The 17000-nt window shown below is 32.6% G+C and overlaps 1 protein-coding gene across 1 annotated transcript; it reads left to right on the forward strand.

The window, feature by feature from the left end:
• The first annotated feature begins 168 nt into the window (after window positions 1–168).
• On the forward strand, window positions 169–14318 carry LOC132738467 (uncharacterized). The gene is made up of 16 exons (XM_060725971.1): window positions 169–357; window positions 1708–1802; window positions 3088–3225; window positions 3968–4145; window positions 4492–4569; window positions 5585–5664; window positions 5960–6053; window positions 6775–7026; window positions 7515–7708; window positions 8161–8314; window positions 8608–8802; window positions 10216–10322; window positions 10754–12088; window positions 12452–12491; window positions 12623–12768; window positions 13586–14318. Exons 1-16 carry the CDS (start codon window positions 288–290, stop codon window positions 13796–13798), a joined length of 3369 nt encoding a protein of 1122 aa, XP_060581954.1. The 5' UTR covers window positions 169–287; the 3' UTR covers window positions 13799–14318.
• Window positions 14319–17000: the final 2682 nt, after the last annotated feature.

The following is a 17000-nucleotide window of genomic DNA, read 5'->3' on the forward strand; positions in this document are numbered from 1 at the left end:
TCAAGTTGGGTTTGCATATCACTTTTAAGAGGTTCTATTTTCAGAAAGCTTAGCAGACTTTCCATGTTATCAAATACCTTTAATGCCTAATATATGTGCAGACCTTACAGCTGTTTAGATGAACTATTTACATACATGTAAACACGTTTACAAAGCTCGTGATATTTTCTTTGGGTTTCCCAGTTTTTCTATTTTTAGCTGTTTATAAGTTCGTGGTCGAATAACCATTGACATATTTAGATAAAAGATTTAATACCGAAAATGAAAAGGTATTAACTTTGCGGACAATGGACGGAAGGGATATTTTGTCGCCAGTGTACCGTGCAGACGGTAAAAGTATAGATATTGTGAAGTTAGGTGAGAAATTTATATTTGTATTTACATATATGTTATTAGCAAGTCATAGGCGGAACTTGTTGGGGTGATATCGTACTAGAAAACGCCTAACCCATGGCGATATAATCATGCTAAAGCAGGCTCAACTATGTAATTAATAATTTGAAAAATACGTTAGGAGCAAAATATTGTGAAGCTTTCCGTTTAATTACAGCGTAATAACTTAAAATATATGACTAGCCGATCGAGTATCAATGCATTAATCATACTGTATAAAAGCAAATTAACCATAAAAAATTCATATTTTTAATTCTTTAGAAATGTCAAACATGCGTTTAATAGTGTTTTAATAATGAATTTAGGGCATATTAGATGTTTAAGAACTGAAGAAAGTAGGCTGAATGAGAGTAAATGTGTATTAAAGGTAACAAATTCAAACAAAGTAGTATTTTGACTTCCATACAAAATACCCATTCACTATAATTATACCGATTGTCAACAAAAGACAGGCCATGTATATGGCAAATGAATATATTTAGAAAACTATAACAAGATACCAAAAATTAAAAAGATTTGAGAAATAAAATATGTAGCATTTCTGAGGCATAGTTTGCTGCTGTAAATTAACGCTTGTAGTACTAATATATACAAGACAAAAATAATGATGATAATTTGGAGTTTATAATGCTTTAACACTTAATTGCAATATCATTTCTTCTTTTTCTTTCAACAAAAAGTGTCATTTTTAAAAATTAAAATAACTTCATTTTGACTATTGATAAATCAAGACAACACATTTTTCATTAGCCATGAAAATCGACAACAAACTAAAATTGACGTTAAAGTCCGCTTAGATGGAAATGCTAACGTAATATTTAGCGTTTTCAATATAGAAATGTTTAAATTAAACTCACTATATTTGCATGTACAATGTACGATAATAAGGAACAGGAAAGTAACAAAACTGAAAGAAAACTAACGCGTTTATGCAAAAATAATTTTAAAAAATACACACATTAAACTTAAGTTACTTGAAATTGGATAAAAATAAGTACGATTAAAACACAATAAATAAAATTAAGAAAACTAAGGAAGAAAGTTAATTTAAACAATTAAAAATAGATAATACAACAAGAACACAAATGTGATGCGTATTTCATATTGTTTATAAGTATATCACTGTTTAACCTGTTTGTAGGACAGGAGTATAAAGTTGATGAATCCATAATGTTCCTTTTATATTTATTCATATTATTATATCTTTCTTCTTCCTATTTCTCATACAGATAAATTTATTAGTTTAGTACAACTGTTCTAAATTTAGACAATGAAAAAGGTAAATATCTTGACATTTAGTTTTTGTTTTAACAGATGAATCATTTGGAAAATGGGTTCACACTGGAAGAAATATTACCATATCGCCGTGCGACAACGAATATGTAAAGAGAAAGCTGAAGGAACCTGATGTAAGTTTTCGGGTTCATTTAATTAAGTACATTAGGTGATGAAAATTGAGTATCGCCCAAGCCGGTGATAGAAGGCATGAGAGATGATGGACTTTTTTTTATTACCCCTCATGTGCAGACTCGATCAAACCCAGTCTGCAATTTTCATGTAATTTGCTGATTCTGGGAAATCACTTTTTCCAGATATTAAAAGTTAAGATTAAGATTATTATATGTAAAATATAGACAAGAATTTAAAATATAGAACAAAGATTTTTTTAAAGGCGGTCCGTCCTTCACTATATCAAGTATGTATCTCATAAAAGACTCAATCAAATATATTCTACAATTAGCACAAACTAATAATGTTTGCTTTAATTTAAGTAAAAGTTTTGTTCGGGGCCAAGAAGAATAAATTGAATGTGATTCACTGATAACAATCGTTTACATGTTTAAAAATCCACTTGACACATACTTGGAAGGATATCAAAACAGTGTACAAAGGGAGATTAATTCAACGTGACAAATTAGATTATTACCCCTCACAATTTTTGTAATGTTGATATATAGGCCAATGGGGGATATTGTTACTGTAATTTCAAGCGCACCTTGTGATAAAAAATGTGTACTGTAACAGTTACACTTTTTTCACAGACTGAATAAAAATAGGAAAAAGGAAAACTTATAGAAACAATGTCCCAAATGAAAGTACTTGTTCGAGGTTATAAAATAAATAATACATAAGTTTGTGAACAACCTCGTAACTGAGGCGATAACAGTATTTTCTTTGGGATGATATTTTTACCTATGTTTTATTTAAATAATATCATGAATTACTTATTTGTTGATTGTCATTGAAATGTATCAGTAGATAAATGTAAAACAAAATATAAACAATACATGATGTCTAATATGCGTTATATGATGAATATTGTCTCATAGAACTTTTTAAAAATCACTTTAATAATTTTTCTTTTTCGTGGGATGTTTTTAGCATAGGTTTTTTACTTTTGTGTTGGAAGAGGTTTTTGATGATTTGTTGTATAATTTCATATTTGGCTAGAAGCCGTTTCTATATATTTAATACACGTATTATTCAAATATTTACACTTGTATAAACCAATGAGATTTGTGTATTGTAAATACAATGTATGAAGAATATAATTATGAATAAATGAGTCGTTGAGAGGACAATACCAAAATGGTCAGTCTGAAGTTAACATTCTTTTTAGACCTCTTATTATTCATTGGTGATCATACACTTATGACATAATATTTAAAAAGAAACTTATGCCATCTTTTCCAGGTATACCCAATAACGAAACACATTCGAGGAAAAGTGATTCTTATTTCAAATACTGGATACCAGGCTCTAAGACTGTTGAAAGATCTATTCACTCAGATGTGCTACAAAATAGGAATCTATACCGAGAAAACAAGCGAGGTAATTTGTTTTACATCATATTTAAAGTATAATGTCATCTTTCAGCAACTTTCTGGCTGTTATGACTTTAAATATACAAATACAGTTCAGATCGAAATCATCAGTAAATGACCACTTATTAAAGGCCAATTAGGGGGCAGGGGACATATTCGTACAATGGTCCCGGAATTTATTAATAACACATACATGGTGTATTGAATGTATTGAAAACTTTTGACTTTTTTCTTTGTTTGTATTCCTCTCTTGCTTTGTGTTTAAGAAACGAACAGTATTTTTGTTTTTTTTTACCGAAACTATTTTAGAAGATTATTTAAAATTGGATATCTAGAAGCAATATTTTATTTAATAGTAAAATAAGTATATTTTGTTTAGTTACTAAAGGCTATGATGACTGTTTTTTATATCTCAAATTACAGCAAGATTTATTGATAATTAAAACAATAGCTGCCTGTCTGTCAGCCCAGCATCAACTTTATGTTTTCTTCAGATGACAGATAAAATACGAACAATATATTAATCAGTAACACTCCTTTGCCATTTCAATAGTTTAGTCTAATTATGCTAACAATTTTGAGCTTTAATAGATTGAAAAATATGGGAACGAATAACCTGCTGGTAAAAAAGTGAGAAACCCATGTCACCAGTATAGATCCAAGCGATGCATGTTAGTATATTAATTTATGTACACATATATAGACATTGAGGGGTTTTGAAAGTAAACATAATTCTTTTGTAACTTTAGGAAATGCACAACATCATTAGTACTGAAGCCGCCAGAGAAGAAAACAAGTTGATTGATTCCTTTGTTGTAGTTATTTATGGCATACCTGAAAACTTTAATATAACTGAGGTCGCAAATGCTCTTACCATAGAAAATGCCAAATACCTAGAAAACAAACCAAAACTTGTTTACATTATAGGTAAATTCTTTGTATTTTTAAAACAATAATATAAGCAATGAGCACATTTGAAAAAAAATCGACTTGGACTGTTTTGTATACACATATATATTCTGAATGTTAGCAGAAATGATAAGCATGTTTTCTATAACTGTAAATGCTTAAATTGCAATGTCAAATAAATTTGTTCACCTTACTATCTCGTTATTATGTTTAAACATAAATATGATCTTAAAACTATGTGCCAATTTGCCTCCCTTCTTTCAATATTTAATCTGTTATATCTAAACGTCTATAATTGTGTACATACCTATTTTGTTTTTATTCTTAATTATAAAGATAGAAATATAATGTGTATTACTTTCAGGCGGTGAACCTGCTGTACGACAGGTCGAGCAACGATTAGTTCAGTACACAAGTCAAGATGTTCTTATCGGAGCTACAGGTACAGTTGATGTTGCTTTTAAATAAGTTTTGAACTGAGCATTTGTTGTTAATGCTTTTGTTTATATTTCCTCCCTTGTAAAACTTTGTATATAATTTAAGATTTACATGGGAAGTAAACTCCAAATACCCGAAGTGCTACAAAACAGCAGAAAACTACGTTCTTGAAATTATTCCAAGGGAAACAACCATGTATTACATACTGATATAATTACAATCAACGGTTTCTTCCCTGCCTATGGTATAGTAAATTACAGGCGTTCTCGTCTTACATCATTCCTTTAAATGCAATAAAGCTTGTAAGCGTTGGGCGTGAAAGGATCCGATGCGTTAAGTTGTACTTTCTAATGAATTGCTATAACAAACGTTTTCATAAGGGGATTAATTTCTTTCATGTTGGAAGTCTATAATTCTATGCTCATACGGATTCGGATACATTGTACTGGTGCCTTTTCCTAAAAAAGACATAAGCAACCATTGAATCTTTGAAATTGCAATGACTTTATTTTGTATAATACCATAATACAACACGGTACAGTCTTGTTAGCACGTATTGTGTTAGAATGTTGCAACAAAGGTATTGTTTTACAATCATGTCGTTGCTTCTGCTTATATGAATGTAATAAATAAGTTACATTCATGTTTTACTAAGGTGTGATTAAATTTAAATGCTAGGGGGCGTGAGGGATGTTGCACTTATTCATTATCCCTCATGTACAGACTCAATCAAACCGAGTCTGCAATTCTTATGTTATTTTGTTGTGATTAATGCTTCCGAGGGATCACTTTGTTTCCAGAATTGTGACAGTTAAAATTATAAAAATTATAAAAAGTTCTGAAAAGTAACATTACGGCCCATTCGGAATACATTGTACTGGTGATTTTCTAATTAAAATAAACATCATCCGAAACATAATTGTATTCTTTTAAATTGCATGTTTCATACATGTATTTACATGTACAACAGCAGTACGGTCTTGCTCGATTTGTTCTGTTCATTGTGATTATGTTTGCAGGATTCAACGGCATGATGTTCTTCATCTATATATTTTGTACATTTGTCCACGAGTTATCTGCGAAAGACATTTGGAAAATTGTAAGTAAATAAAGGTTACATTCATGATTCTGAACAATTGATGTATTTGTTGTATTAATTAAACTAGATTTCATTACATTGAATCATTAATCTTTATAGACACATTTTAAAGGAAATATTTGTTGTTTTATTTTATTTTATTTTTTATTGTATTTTTGTTTTTGTTTTTTTTGTTTGTTTTTTGTTTTGTTTTGTTTTTTTTGCATAATTTTATTTCTTGAATGTTAATTTAAAGTGGCATGTAGTCATTTACATTTTAATAAAGACTTTTTATGTGTTTTTCTTTCTTCATCAGCTGATACAGTATGCCAACTACCATACCTTCCCTGCATCTACATTTTGTACTCTTAGAAAGGACTTTTTCTTTTTTCCGAACGCCAGTATATCAGGTATGTAATATAGGACCAAGTCTGACATATTCATATTACTGTCTACATTTCTTTCTAGTTAAAACATAGTTTATTGCATCAAATACATGTCAAATACTATACAAGTAATGAGTTTATAACAAAAAGCAAATGGGTAGGGTATCCAGTTCTAGCAACATTAGATAAAGCCCTTCCCATTTCCTTGACACTTGTTCCTTGTAACGTTGACACTGATGTACTGCTGCTTATCTACTGACTCCATCCCACAATTAGTTTGTATTTATCTTCAATTTCTTGTGCGAAGTATTTCAGTGATTTGATATGAAGCAGTTAAATTCATTTTTCTTCTTTGTACTTTTATATATACCAATAAGCATGCATTATAGACAACAATAGTTGATGATTTAAGTTTCAAAACAATTTGAACGTGCCTGAGGCAATACTTTATAATTAAACTATTAAAATGTGGTTAACGCGTCGGACTAGTGATCTAAGTATTGCTTACCACGTGGTTTCAGACCCCGTCAGAAGCAAACCATTGTTTCATTGAGCAAGAAACTTTACACACATTGCTAAGTACTGATTAGTTCCAGCAACAGATTCTAAAATGTTTCAATAAGCTTATTGCTTCTTACACAATAGAACTAAAATGAATTCTGACAAACTAATACAAATAAAGATATGCATTTTAATAAATATAACTTGCAGCATTTAACATTTTATTCTTATTGCATTTATGTAGTTCTTCCAGACGACCTAGCTAATCTCGACCCAGCAGACATACAGTTATACAAGAAGCTTTTGCAAGAAGGCTGGGTCGATACATACAACATAAGACTCATGTTCGTCGGTCTTTTCGGGGCGGGTAAAACTTCAACTGCCAGAAGAATCATGGGTAAAGAAATAGATGATGTGACAAGCACTGATGGTATAGATGTGTACATTGGTAAATGCAAGGTTGATTTGAGTAATGACCAATGGGAGACATTAGAAGGTGACTTTATAACATTTATCAATACCTTGTGATCATTTCAGTTAACTTTAAGTTTCCATTTATTTATATAATTCATGTATGTACGTTTCATGATTAATACCATCTTTTAAGCATTCACAAGCTTTGTGTACAGTTGAACAACAATAAGTAATGTTCTACGTAACTATTGAATTCTAAATGTAGAAGAATACCGGTGATGGCTCATTTGTTATTGTAATATGGCGATTCGTGGATTGCAATGCAAAAGTATCATGGCTAATTGATAGAGTAGATAAATATGTATCCATGCTTAATAAATTACTTATTTTCATTCCTTTTCAGGGGGTAAATTTACCAGTTTCATGAGTCAGCTTTCGTATTTATTGCACGATGATATTCACTTATTGTGCTGACATGATATCAATAACCACCCAAAAATCAAATTAGCCATGCATAATATATAATTATTTCATTTGAAATGAATGCTAAATAACTATCACAATGTTTAGATCCTAGAAAAAGTATGCCTCTAACGAAGCTTGCCGAACATTTACAAGATCCGAGGGCATGCACAGAACATTCTGGTCATGAAGATATGGACATATATTCAAGAACTGCAGATAAAAGTCACAAAAGACGGAAACTGGAATCTAGAAGCTCGTTGTCTTCTTCATTGAACTCTTCAGAGTTTGAAATGATCAATGTAAAAGCTCTTACTCTTTTATAAAAGTGTATTTAATATCATTGATAAATCGTAGATAAGTACATCGTTCAGTTACGGAAAGCGAAGCAACATATTAACTGAGACGAGTGATTACACTACAGGAAAAATAAAATGTTTATTAGAATTATTAATTAGTTATTTTATGTTATAACTTGATTGTGTTAAATATTATCATATTTTTATATTTTCAGAATCATAAAAAATATATATAAATTGCGTTTATGACTATTATAGCAACTTTAATTATATTTGATCCATCAATGTACATGTATTACATTGGTTAAATCTTTTATAGATTTCTATTAAGAATGTAAAGGGTAAGTTATTGTTACGGGAAGCATTATTATGAGATACTTAGAAAAGAAAACTGCAATATTACATCTATGAATAAGTATAATAAGTATGAAACTTATTTGTATTTTACTTTGCAGATTGATTCCTCAACACGGACTAGTTCTATGGATAGATCAGAATCATTCGGCGAACCTGATATAGAAATGGTAGACGAGACTGACACGCAGACTTCTAATACTGACTACTTGAAGACAGCTCAGAGAGTGTTGCAGGAAGCGAAAGAATCAAATGGTTCATTTTATGTTTTAAATAATGACTTGTGTTGAAAAGTTTCAGATTTCATTAAAAAAGCGAAATACTTATTGGAGCTATACATTTATGATAACCATTATTTAAGGCATTTATCCATTCAACATTAACCCAGGGCTTAATTAAGAACGCAAATTAATATTTATAAGACTTACCGAACACCCATAAGGAATACACCAGGCGAATCATGAGCTATCATGAACGTGTATGCAATTTTTATCGACCAATCTGTACAATTCTGTTCAAATAGATATACCATTTTCTTTACTTTTCAGCCAACAAAGCGAAAACAGCAATTGTATCGCTATGGGACTTTGCCGGACAGTTCGTCTACTATGCTACTCATCAGCTGTTTTTCAGTCCACGTTCCATTTATCTTCTCGTGGTTAACATGGAGGATGGTGAACTCGATAAGACACTGGACGGATGGTACATGGACCTTACAGGGAAAGATTCTATAGAAGCTCAAGGTACTTTATTTGAAATTATCACAAGTTAATTCGTATGTTAAATTAGGTTATAACTTTAATCTGTTAAGAGAAGTTAATTTGCATTATTCGATTTGTCAGTCCTTTCAGATAAACACAAACATTTATCATTTAATTGTGTTTATAAACTTATATAAATCTCTCTGGAAACAGTTAATTAACAATATATGTTTTCTTAAATATTAGCATTGATGTCAAGTACTAAAGAAATATTCTGGAAACTCTGAAACCCTTCTAAGGCAGTTTAAAGAAACAAATAGGTAATTAGAATCGCATGTATGCCTTGAGAAAGTCTTTTTATGCTCCCCGAAAAATTTCGGGGAAGCATATAGTCGCCGGATTGTCCGTCCGTCAGTCCATACACACGTACGTACGTCCCAAATTCGTGTCCGGTCCATAATTTTGTTATTTGAAGTCGGATTTTAAAACTACTTCACAGAAATGATCACCATATTGAGACGACGTGTTGCGTGCAACAGTTTGGTCCCAAACAATCGCTACCTTGAAGGTCAAGGTCAGAGCATGACCTTGCAGCAATATCGTGTCCGGCTCATAACTTCGTTATTTGAAGTCGGATTTTACATCTATTTCACAGAAATGATCACCATGCATATTGAGACGACGTGTCGCGCGCAACATTTTGGTCGCTACCTGGAAGGTCAAGGTCACAGCATGACCTTACAGCAAAATCGGGCTGGATTTGAAGTCGGATTTTACAACTTTCACAGAAATGATCACCATATTGAAACAATGCGTCGCGCGCAACATTTGGGTTGTTTTTACACTTTGAACTTTGTCTGTGATATAACTCTGACACTATACTCTGAAGAGGTATACCTTCCTGTGTCTAAAACCTATTCGGGGAGCATCACCCGGTTCAACCGGTTAATGTTATGAAATATTATGGACCATTTCTTATCTCCAAGGCCAGGCTTACAAATCATTAAAAATCAAGGACTAATGGGATACAATTATTGACCTCGAAGGACAAGTAGAATAAAGCATCAATGATATGCACGCACAAGCCAGTCTTTTAAAGCTGTAACAAAACACTTTAAACTACATGTAATAATTGTATTGATTAAAGTGTTCTCAAAATGATACTATTCCATATATATTGAAGGCTTTTACATGTCCTATCATAGTCCACATTAAACCGAGAACTCTGGTACTCTTTAGACTGTGACATATAATGTTGCAAATAAATTCAAGTGTACTAAAAATAAAATTTCAATGGCATTGAAAGACAATCTTAGATGGCCCAGCTCCTGTTTTAGCCACATTCCTGTTCAGGTTTCTTACTTGTGCCTTTCCGGCATCGGTTCTTGGTGTCTAAATCTTGTCGGACTTCGCCTACTCTTTATGATCTGATGGATCATATTTTATATTTTGAAGGTGGTGTTCATTTCTGGCTTAGCTCAATCTATACATACGCAAGAGGAGAAACAGAAGGAGTCCCACCAATCATTCTCGTCGGTACACATAAAGATAAAATGAAGGGGGTAAGCACTAAGCACATTTATTATTATGTCGACACATTAATAAGCCCACTATGATTTAGATAGGTTGTATAGATGTAAGTTTCTTTTGGTTATTTATATGCAACTGTGGGTACTTATTTACAACTCTGTTTTGTACTTGTTTTATTCCTAGCATTCTAGTCATTCAGAGGTCGCTAGTTCGATCCTTAGTCGGGGCGTATTTTCTCCATAACTGTTAATTTATTGACATTAATCTTGATAATTATTAGGATAATGATTTATGCTATGTTAAAGTGATCTATAGCACGATTCGGTTGACAAAGGAATTTGATGTCTCAGAGATCGTCCAACACTGCATGATTTAAATAGTGCATGCATACTCGATTATTTTCGTTCTTACTTTTTAATAGCTATATATATTTGCCAATAAAAAGTGGATTTTTACATTTTAGAGTGATGAAGAAAAGAGAAAGACAGCAAGAAAGCGCTTTCGACAGATACGAGATATGTTTTTCGATTCTCCAATTTCCAAGCACATAAGATCAGAAGATATTCTCCTTGACAACAGTGTGCAGGATTCGAGCAGCATAGATCAGTTGAAACAGGTTGTAATGGATGTGTCTAAGGAAATGTTTTACTGGGGTCAAAAAGATCCAGCAAAGTATATAGAACTTGAACAAGCGCTTGTTGATCGTCGTAATGATGGCACCAACTTTATAACCATGAAAGAGTTTAAAGAAATAAACCAGAAATTAGCATCACCATTACAAAGTGAAGAGCATTTGAAACTCTTTCTAAAGATTCAACACCAAAAGGGAACAATTATTAATTTCTCTGACACAGAGCAGCTAAAGGACATCATAATTCTTGAACCCCAGTGGATTATCAACGCATTTCGTCACTTGATAAGAGCAAAGGACTTTGGTGAGAAGTATGGACATTTGAAGAAGCAATGGGAAGATTTCAATGATACAGGGAAACTGGACATTGGCCTTGCTGAAAGTATATGGAAACAGGACCTCAAGAATCACTTTTATGAAAACTTTGATATGCTGCTTGAGTTTCTTGCAAAACTAGACATTATAGTCAGAGCCTCGCAGCTTGGAGAAAATGGGATCACAAAGAAACCACTTGGCTTCTACTATGTGCCTTGCTTGCTGAAGGAAATGCCACCTGACAATGTACTGCATTTGCAACATATTCCTGATGGCATAAGAACACCTGTTCTGTGCTTCACGTTCCGGGAAAGTTTCCTTCCACCAGCCATTTTTAACAGAGTGCTAGCTCTATGTTTGGGCAAATGGCCAGTAGCTCGCCAAGGGAAACATACGTTTTTGTATTGCGGGTGTGCGGTATTTGAGGTCAAAGAATGTGATGACGAAGACAGGCATCGACTTCACATATTTTTCAAAAAATCAAAAATAGGTTTACGGATAAGTCGGTACAGTACTAAAGGTGTCAAGGAGGTTGACCGGCAAGTGTGTGACAGAGTTAGACGGTTCATAACCAAGGCAATCAGGAATGAATTTAACCGATTTCAGAACAAACCAACACCGGGAATGGACGAGGAAATGCACGACAGAGATCCGTTCTATTTTCAAATTCAATGTACCGATAGTAATCCCGAGGACGTCCTCGACGATGGTTTACATGACATTAAAGAGCTGACTGACATGTTAGAATGTGACAAGGGAGAACTAGATGCTTTTTGTCGAAAGCACAATGGGGAGAACGAGCCACATTCGTTTGAACCTGTCAAATTGCTGAAAGAGTGGTTTCCGGACAAGGTATCACTAAAACATAAAATTGTACAAATTGTAAAATTTGGGCTCACTTAACTTTTATACATTAAAATCGTTTTCATTTATTATTTTAGTTTATGAAATAAAACATGTATGTATCCGTTTATCGTTCTTAAATGCTTAAACATATTTCGAGAAACATAATATCTGAAAGGAGGACTGCACTGGATAGGAATTGTAAATAATTTGAAAATCATTGAAAATGTTTTACAGCGAAATTGATATGATGTTTTTATCATCAAAATGAACAAGCCATTATGACTGTTTATATCTTCCTTTAATTTGTTCATTCAGTTACATAAAATATCTTTAATTATAATAATATTTATACAATATCTATTTTCATAGATTCCGGAATGCCACAGGGAGTCAACAGAAACCGTCTTAGGTATGCATTCATTCATTCATTTATTCATTCATTCATTCATTCATTCATTCGCTCAGTTAGTTTGAAATGTTTGGAATTGAGAAACTAGCAATATTTTGTTAGAAATGTTTAATGTTTTGTTACATTTACAGAATCATGGTTTAACAAAATACCTGAAGGAAAGAAGTCTGTAGATTTGAGTAAACTGGCAGATAAATATCTCGGACCTTTCCTAACCGGTTTGTCAGCAAGTATTGGAAAGAACTGGATGTTTTTGATGCATGACCTGGTCGTTACGGTATTCATTTATAATACAGTCTTTTATGATTTTTAAATAAATTAAAGTCGCAATTAGTATGCCATTTGTAATTGCATGCAGATAATTAGTATTTCTCTCGCGAATGCTATCTTTCATGGAACTGAACTAGTCTTTGAGGAAGCGTGTATATGTCATCTTATTCAAAATTTAAAAGACAATTTACAGTAAATATGAAGTAAAAGAATGAACGGTTATTCATACAAAGTCACAGAACTGATCAATATTGTACGACAGTATACTAATAATAAATACATGCTTGTACAATAGTGTAAAATGGTAGATATGCGTATTCATGAGCATTATAGATAAATGAATTATGTGTTTTTTAATGTACTCATTCATTCTGTATACTAGAATATTAGTCGGGCAATTTTAAAGAATTGTATAAAATGACAAGCAATAGAAATAGTAAAAGTGACATAATGCTTATATTTTTCGCTATCGAGTTGAATTAGTAATATATATTTAAAAATGGGCTTGACCAATAGTTAAAAATGAATAATGTTATCATGCAATAAAAAACTGGCTAGCTTGTTTTAAGAATTGAACGTAACCAATACATTCAGAAATCGCCATGGACATGTGTATTATTGATTATTTTTGGCATAGTAAAATTATAAAAAAAATAAACACAGTTATGGAAAAATGTCAAGTTATATGTATTTTACATGTTCACTGACCATATTAACTTGGATGGGCATAATGCCACTTTAAGAACTACTAAAAAGATAAATAATATTATTAATAGGTAAAAGGTAAAAACGAAAACTAAAATGGTTGTAACCATTTTTTTTAGCAAGTGCTTATTGACCAGAAGATGTCTGAAAATCCTCGTGAAGTATCACGAAGTATTTATGAGGCACTAAAGCACTGGATCCACCAAACCCGGCAACCCACAAATCCGGACACACCCACAGCTGGTAAACTACTGGACGCTATATTTCAGGCAAAGAATGTCACTTTTGATTGGGAAGAAATCCAAAACTGTTTTGATAAATTGCCGATGTAGACGTTAGATAAGTGTAATGTGTTTATGAATAGCCGGCATGACTCATTTAGCTGTCTTTCCCCTGATTTACATTTGGAATTGCTTAAGTTATATATATTGGTATGAAAATGGGTAAAAAATAAAGGTAAATGATTTTTCAAGAAACGAGTGGAGTGTATGTGAGCACAATGATAGGTAAAGACTGTAAAGTTGTTCAGTTATTCCGTGTTGGGCTTTCTTTAGGGAATCTGTTTTTTTTTCTATTTTATAATTACACAAAGTGGTTAGGACAGATGCATATATAGGACCTTTTATGATTATCTCTACGTCATTGTCAATGAAATTGTAATTTGAATTATTTGTATAAATATAGATGATTATAAGCAGTATCATTAATATAATTTATGATATATTTATCGTACTGAATAAATAGTAAATGAAAATGTAAAGAAAAAGGAACACTTCAAAATAGGGTTTATTTAATGTTTTGAAAGTTGCACAAGTAAATTTATCTATATATTCAATTTATATACACATATTATTATGAAATGTTTTTGTTTTATTTACGAATATTTTGACATGCTTAATATAAAAAAATATTTAGATATATTTTATGTGTACGATGTTTATCGTGCTATTCAAAATGTCTTAATTGTTTCTGGGTCAATACACGACAATTTAAACAATCGCACCTTCTCGGCCCTATCCGTGCATACCCCGAATGGAGGCATATTAGTTTTGAACAGTCCGTCTGTCAGTCCGTCAATCCTTCCGAAAACTTTAACATTGGCCATAATTTCCTTATTAGTAAACAGATTTGATTCATATTTGAACACAACATTCCTTAGCTGAAGACTGACTAAGGTATGTAGAACAAGAACTGTCACGGTAAGTTGACAATGCTCCCGAAGTGGTGCTTTGTCCTTTGATTTATAGACCAGATAGATTATTTGTTTTTGGACACTCAGATCTTCAATGTGAAAGTCATTCAAGGGTCAATGTGAAATAAATATAGGTCAGTTGGAAGGTCTTGTCCAAAGGGGCATTGTGTCCAGATATGAATTAATTCCACTTACTAATAAAGAAGTGATGACCAATGTTAAAGTTTTTGCATGTTCTAGAAGGTCATTCAGGGATCAAGATAAAAAGTACAGATCAGTTTGAAGGTCTTGTCTCCAAATATGAGTGGACAATTTGACCTTCAATTTGAAGGTCATTCAGGGCTCAAGGTCAAAAGAATATAGGTCAGTTGGAAGGCCTTGTCCAAAGAGGTGTTGTGCCTAAATATGAATTAATTTGATTTACTAATAAGGACATTATGGCCAATCTTATATGTTTTTGGACAATTTGACCTTCAAGGTAAAGGCCATTTAGGGGTCAAGGTAAAAAATACAGGTCCGTATGAAGGTCTTGTGCTAAGGGATGTTGTGTTCAAATATGAATCAAATCCGTTTACTAATAAGGAAATTATGGCCAATGTTAAAGTTTTCGGACGGATTGTCGGACTGACGGACATACAGTTCAAAACTAATATGCCTCCTTTCGGGGTATGCACAACGTCTTGAAAAGAAATGCTGCTGTGCAAAGACGTTTTAATTTGCTTTGGTGGATTGAAAATTATATTTTCACCATCTGAATTACATATTAAAACCAGACACGTACTGCGCTTGTCTTGCTCACAACGAGGTAATGGTGCTCACAACGAGGATTAAAGCAAAAAAGGGTATATCTTCGTTTCTATGAAGACTTTCAGGTAATAATTTACGTTGAAGACTTGTGGGCATCTGTTTTAGGTTAGAATGCACAAAACTTTACCAAAATCGACGATTTCAATGTTAAATTTGGTCCGAAGAGAAGTTGTCTCCAGTTTTCCAGCTACCCCGAGTGACTGCGTCGCACGGTATTTCCATCAAAGTGTCCACCAACAGGCAATATCTTTACATGTGCATACTCAGAAAACACATCGCTAGCTAACTGCATTCCGATATGTTTACATAAATGTCTGCAATCTTTAAAAATTATGAAAATCATCTAGTTTATCGTGTCACACGTCCTAGATGGGTGCTCACCACGAGGAACGGAAGTTGCTCACAACATTTTACCGATGGACATTTTACACTCGTTGTGAGTTGAACGGGCGTCCTGTCGTGTGAAGTTAACAAATGTATCGATATATTCGTTAGGAACCAGCGTTTATCCGATGACCTTTACGAAACTTAATGATAATAGCAGAGATGCTCTAATTGCAATTCAAAGTGACAAAGTTATAGAAAAAGAAGGAGAAGACAAAAGAAGAAGAAGAAGAAGAAGCTTTATTCTTTCGCAAATAGCATAACATTACATCCGATAATGCGGAGAGGCATGAAACCTCTTTGAAGGATAAGGACTATTTTGCTCGTCTGAGTACAGTGTGGTATTTTACAGACCAACAAAGGTTATAAACACATTCTCTACATATTTACATAACTGTAATAGCTATATAAACTGTTTAGTACTTAACATGAACACAACACTTTCCAAAGTCATTATACATAATTATAGTGTATATCATTCTCAAAATCACCAGGACAGAGTTCAATGGTATCAAGAATTTTCCTATGCTCATAATACTCAAATCTTAGGCATATTGTTCAAAACTCAACGTAAAAATTATATTGACCAATGAAAATCCTGAGAGTCACGACTGAACTCATCCAGGCCATGTTCGGCCATATTATGTACATAATTTAAATGAAAAAAAAATGTCAGTTTCTCACGTAGAGCATAAATGAATTTAGCATTCTGTATCAGAAAAGCCATTCAGCAACTTATTTAGAATGACCTCAACAATCAAAATGTGTTCATCATTTGGAGCTATAAACAGATTTATGGCATCAGATGCCATGTCGTCAGAAAAAATATTCATGTTCTATTAAGTTTAAGTTTATAATGATTTAAATAGATATCATTTAATTCATATTTCTCTGAATAACCAGTGCCTATGAGATCTTTACGTTTGGAATATAGGACTCCTCAAGTAAGCTTATAAAATTATTCAGATCATAAAGCATTTAGATGTTGGGTTTTACGTCGTACCAACACAGTATAAGTCATATGTCGACTTTTAAGCTTTACTGGTGGATGAAGGTCTCGGTGCCTCTTTGCTCATTACTTTGTACGTTAGCAAGCACGTGGATATAACCACTGACATTATGTTTGCGTATGACTGTGTGTCGTTATTTGT

This window comes from Ruditapes philippinarum, unplaced genomic scaffold, assembly GCF_026571515.1.
Source record: "Ruditapes philippinarum isolate M1 unplaced genomic scaffold, ASM2657151v2 ctg1591_1_1_1_1, whole genome shotgun sequence".
Taxonomy (NCBI): domain Eukaryota; kingdom Metazoa; phylum Mollusca; class Bivalvia; order Venerida; family Veneridae; genus Ruditapes; species Ruditapes philippinarum.

Excerpts from the sequence above, each read along its gene's own strand:
- LOC132738467 (XM_060725971.1), top strand. The coding sequence starts at position 288 with ATGGACGGAAGGGATATTTTGTCGCCAGTGTACCGTGCAGACGGTAAA. Across the intron at positions 358-1,707 it reads TATAGATATTGTGAAGTTAG|ATGAATCATTTGGAAAATGG; the intron begins GTGAGAAATTTA and ends TTGTTTTAACAG. Across the intron at positions 8,803-10,215 it reads AGATTCTATAGAAGCTCAAG|GTGGTGTTCATTTCTGGCTT; the intron begins GTACTTTATTTG and ends TATATTTTGAAG.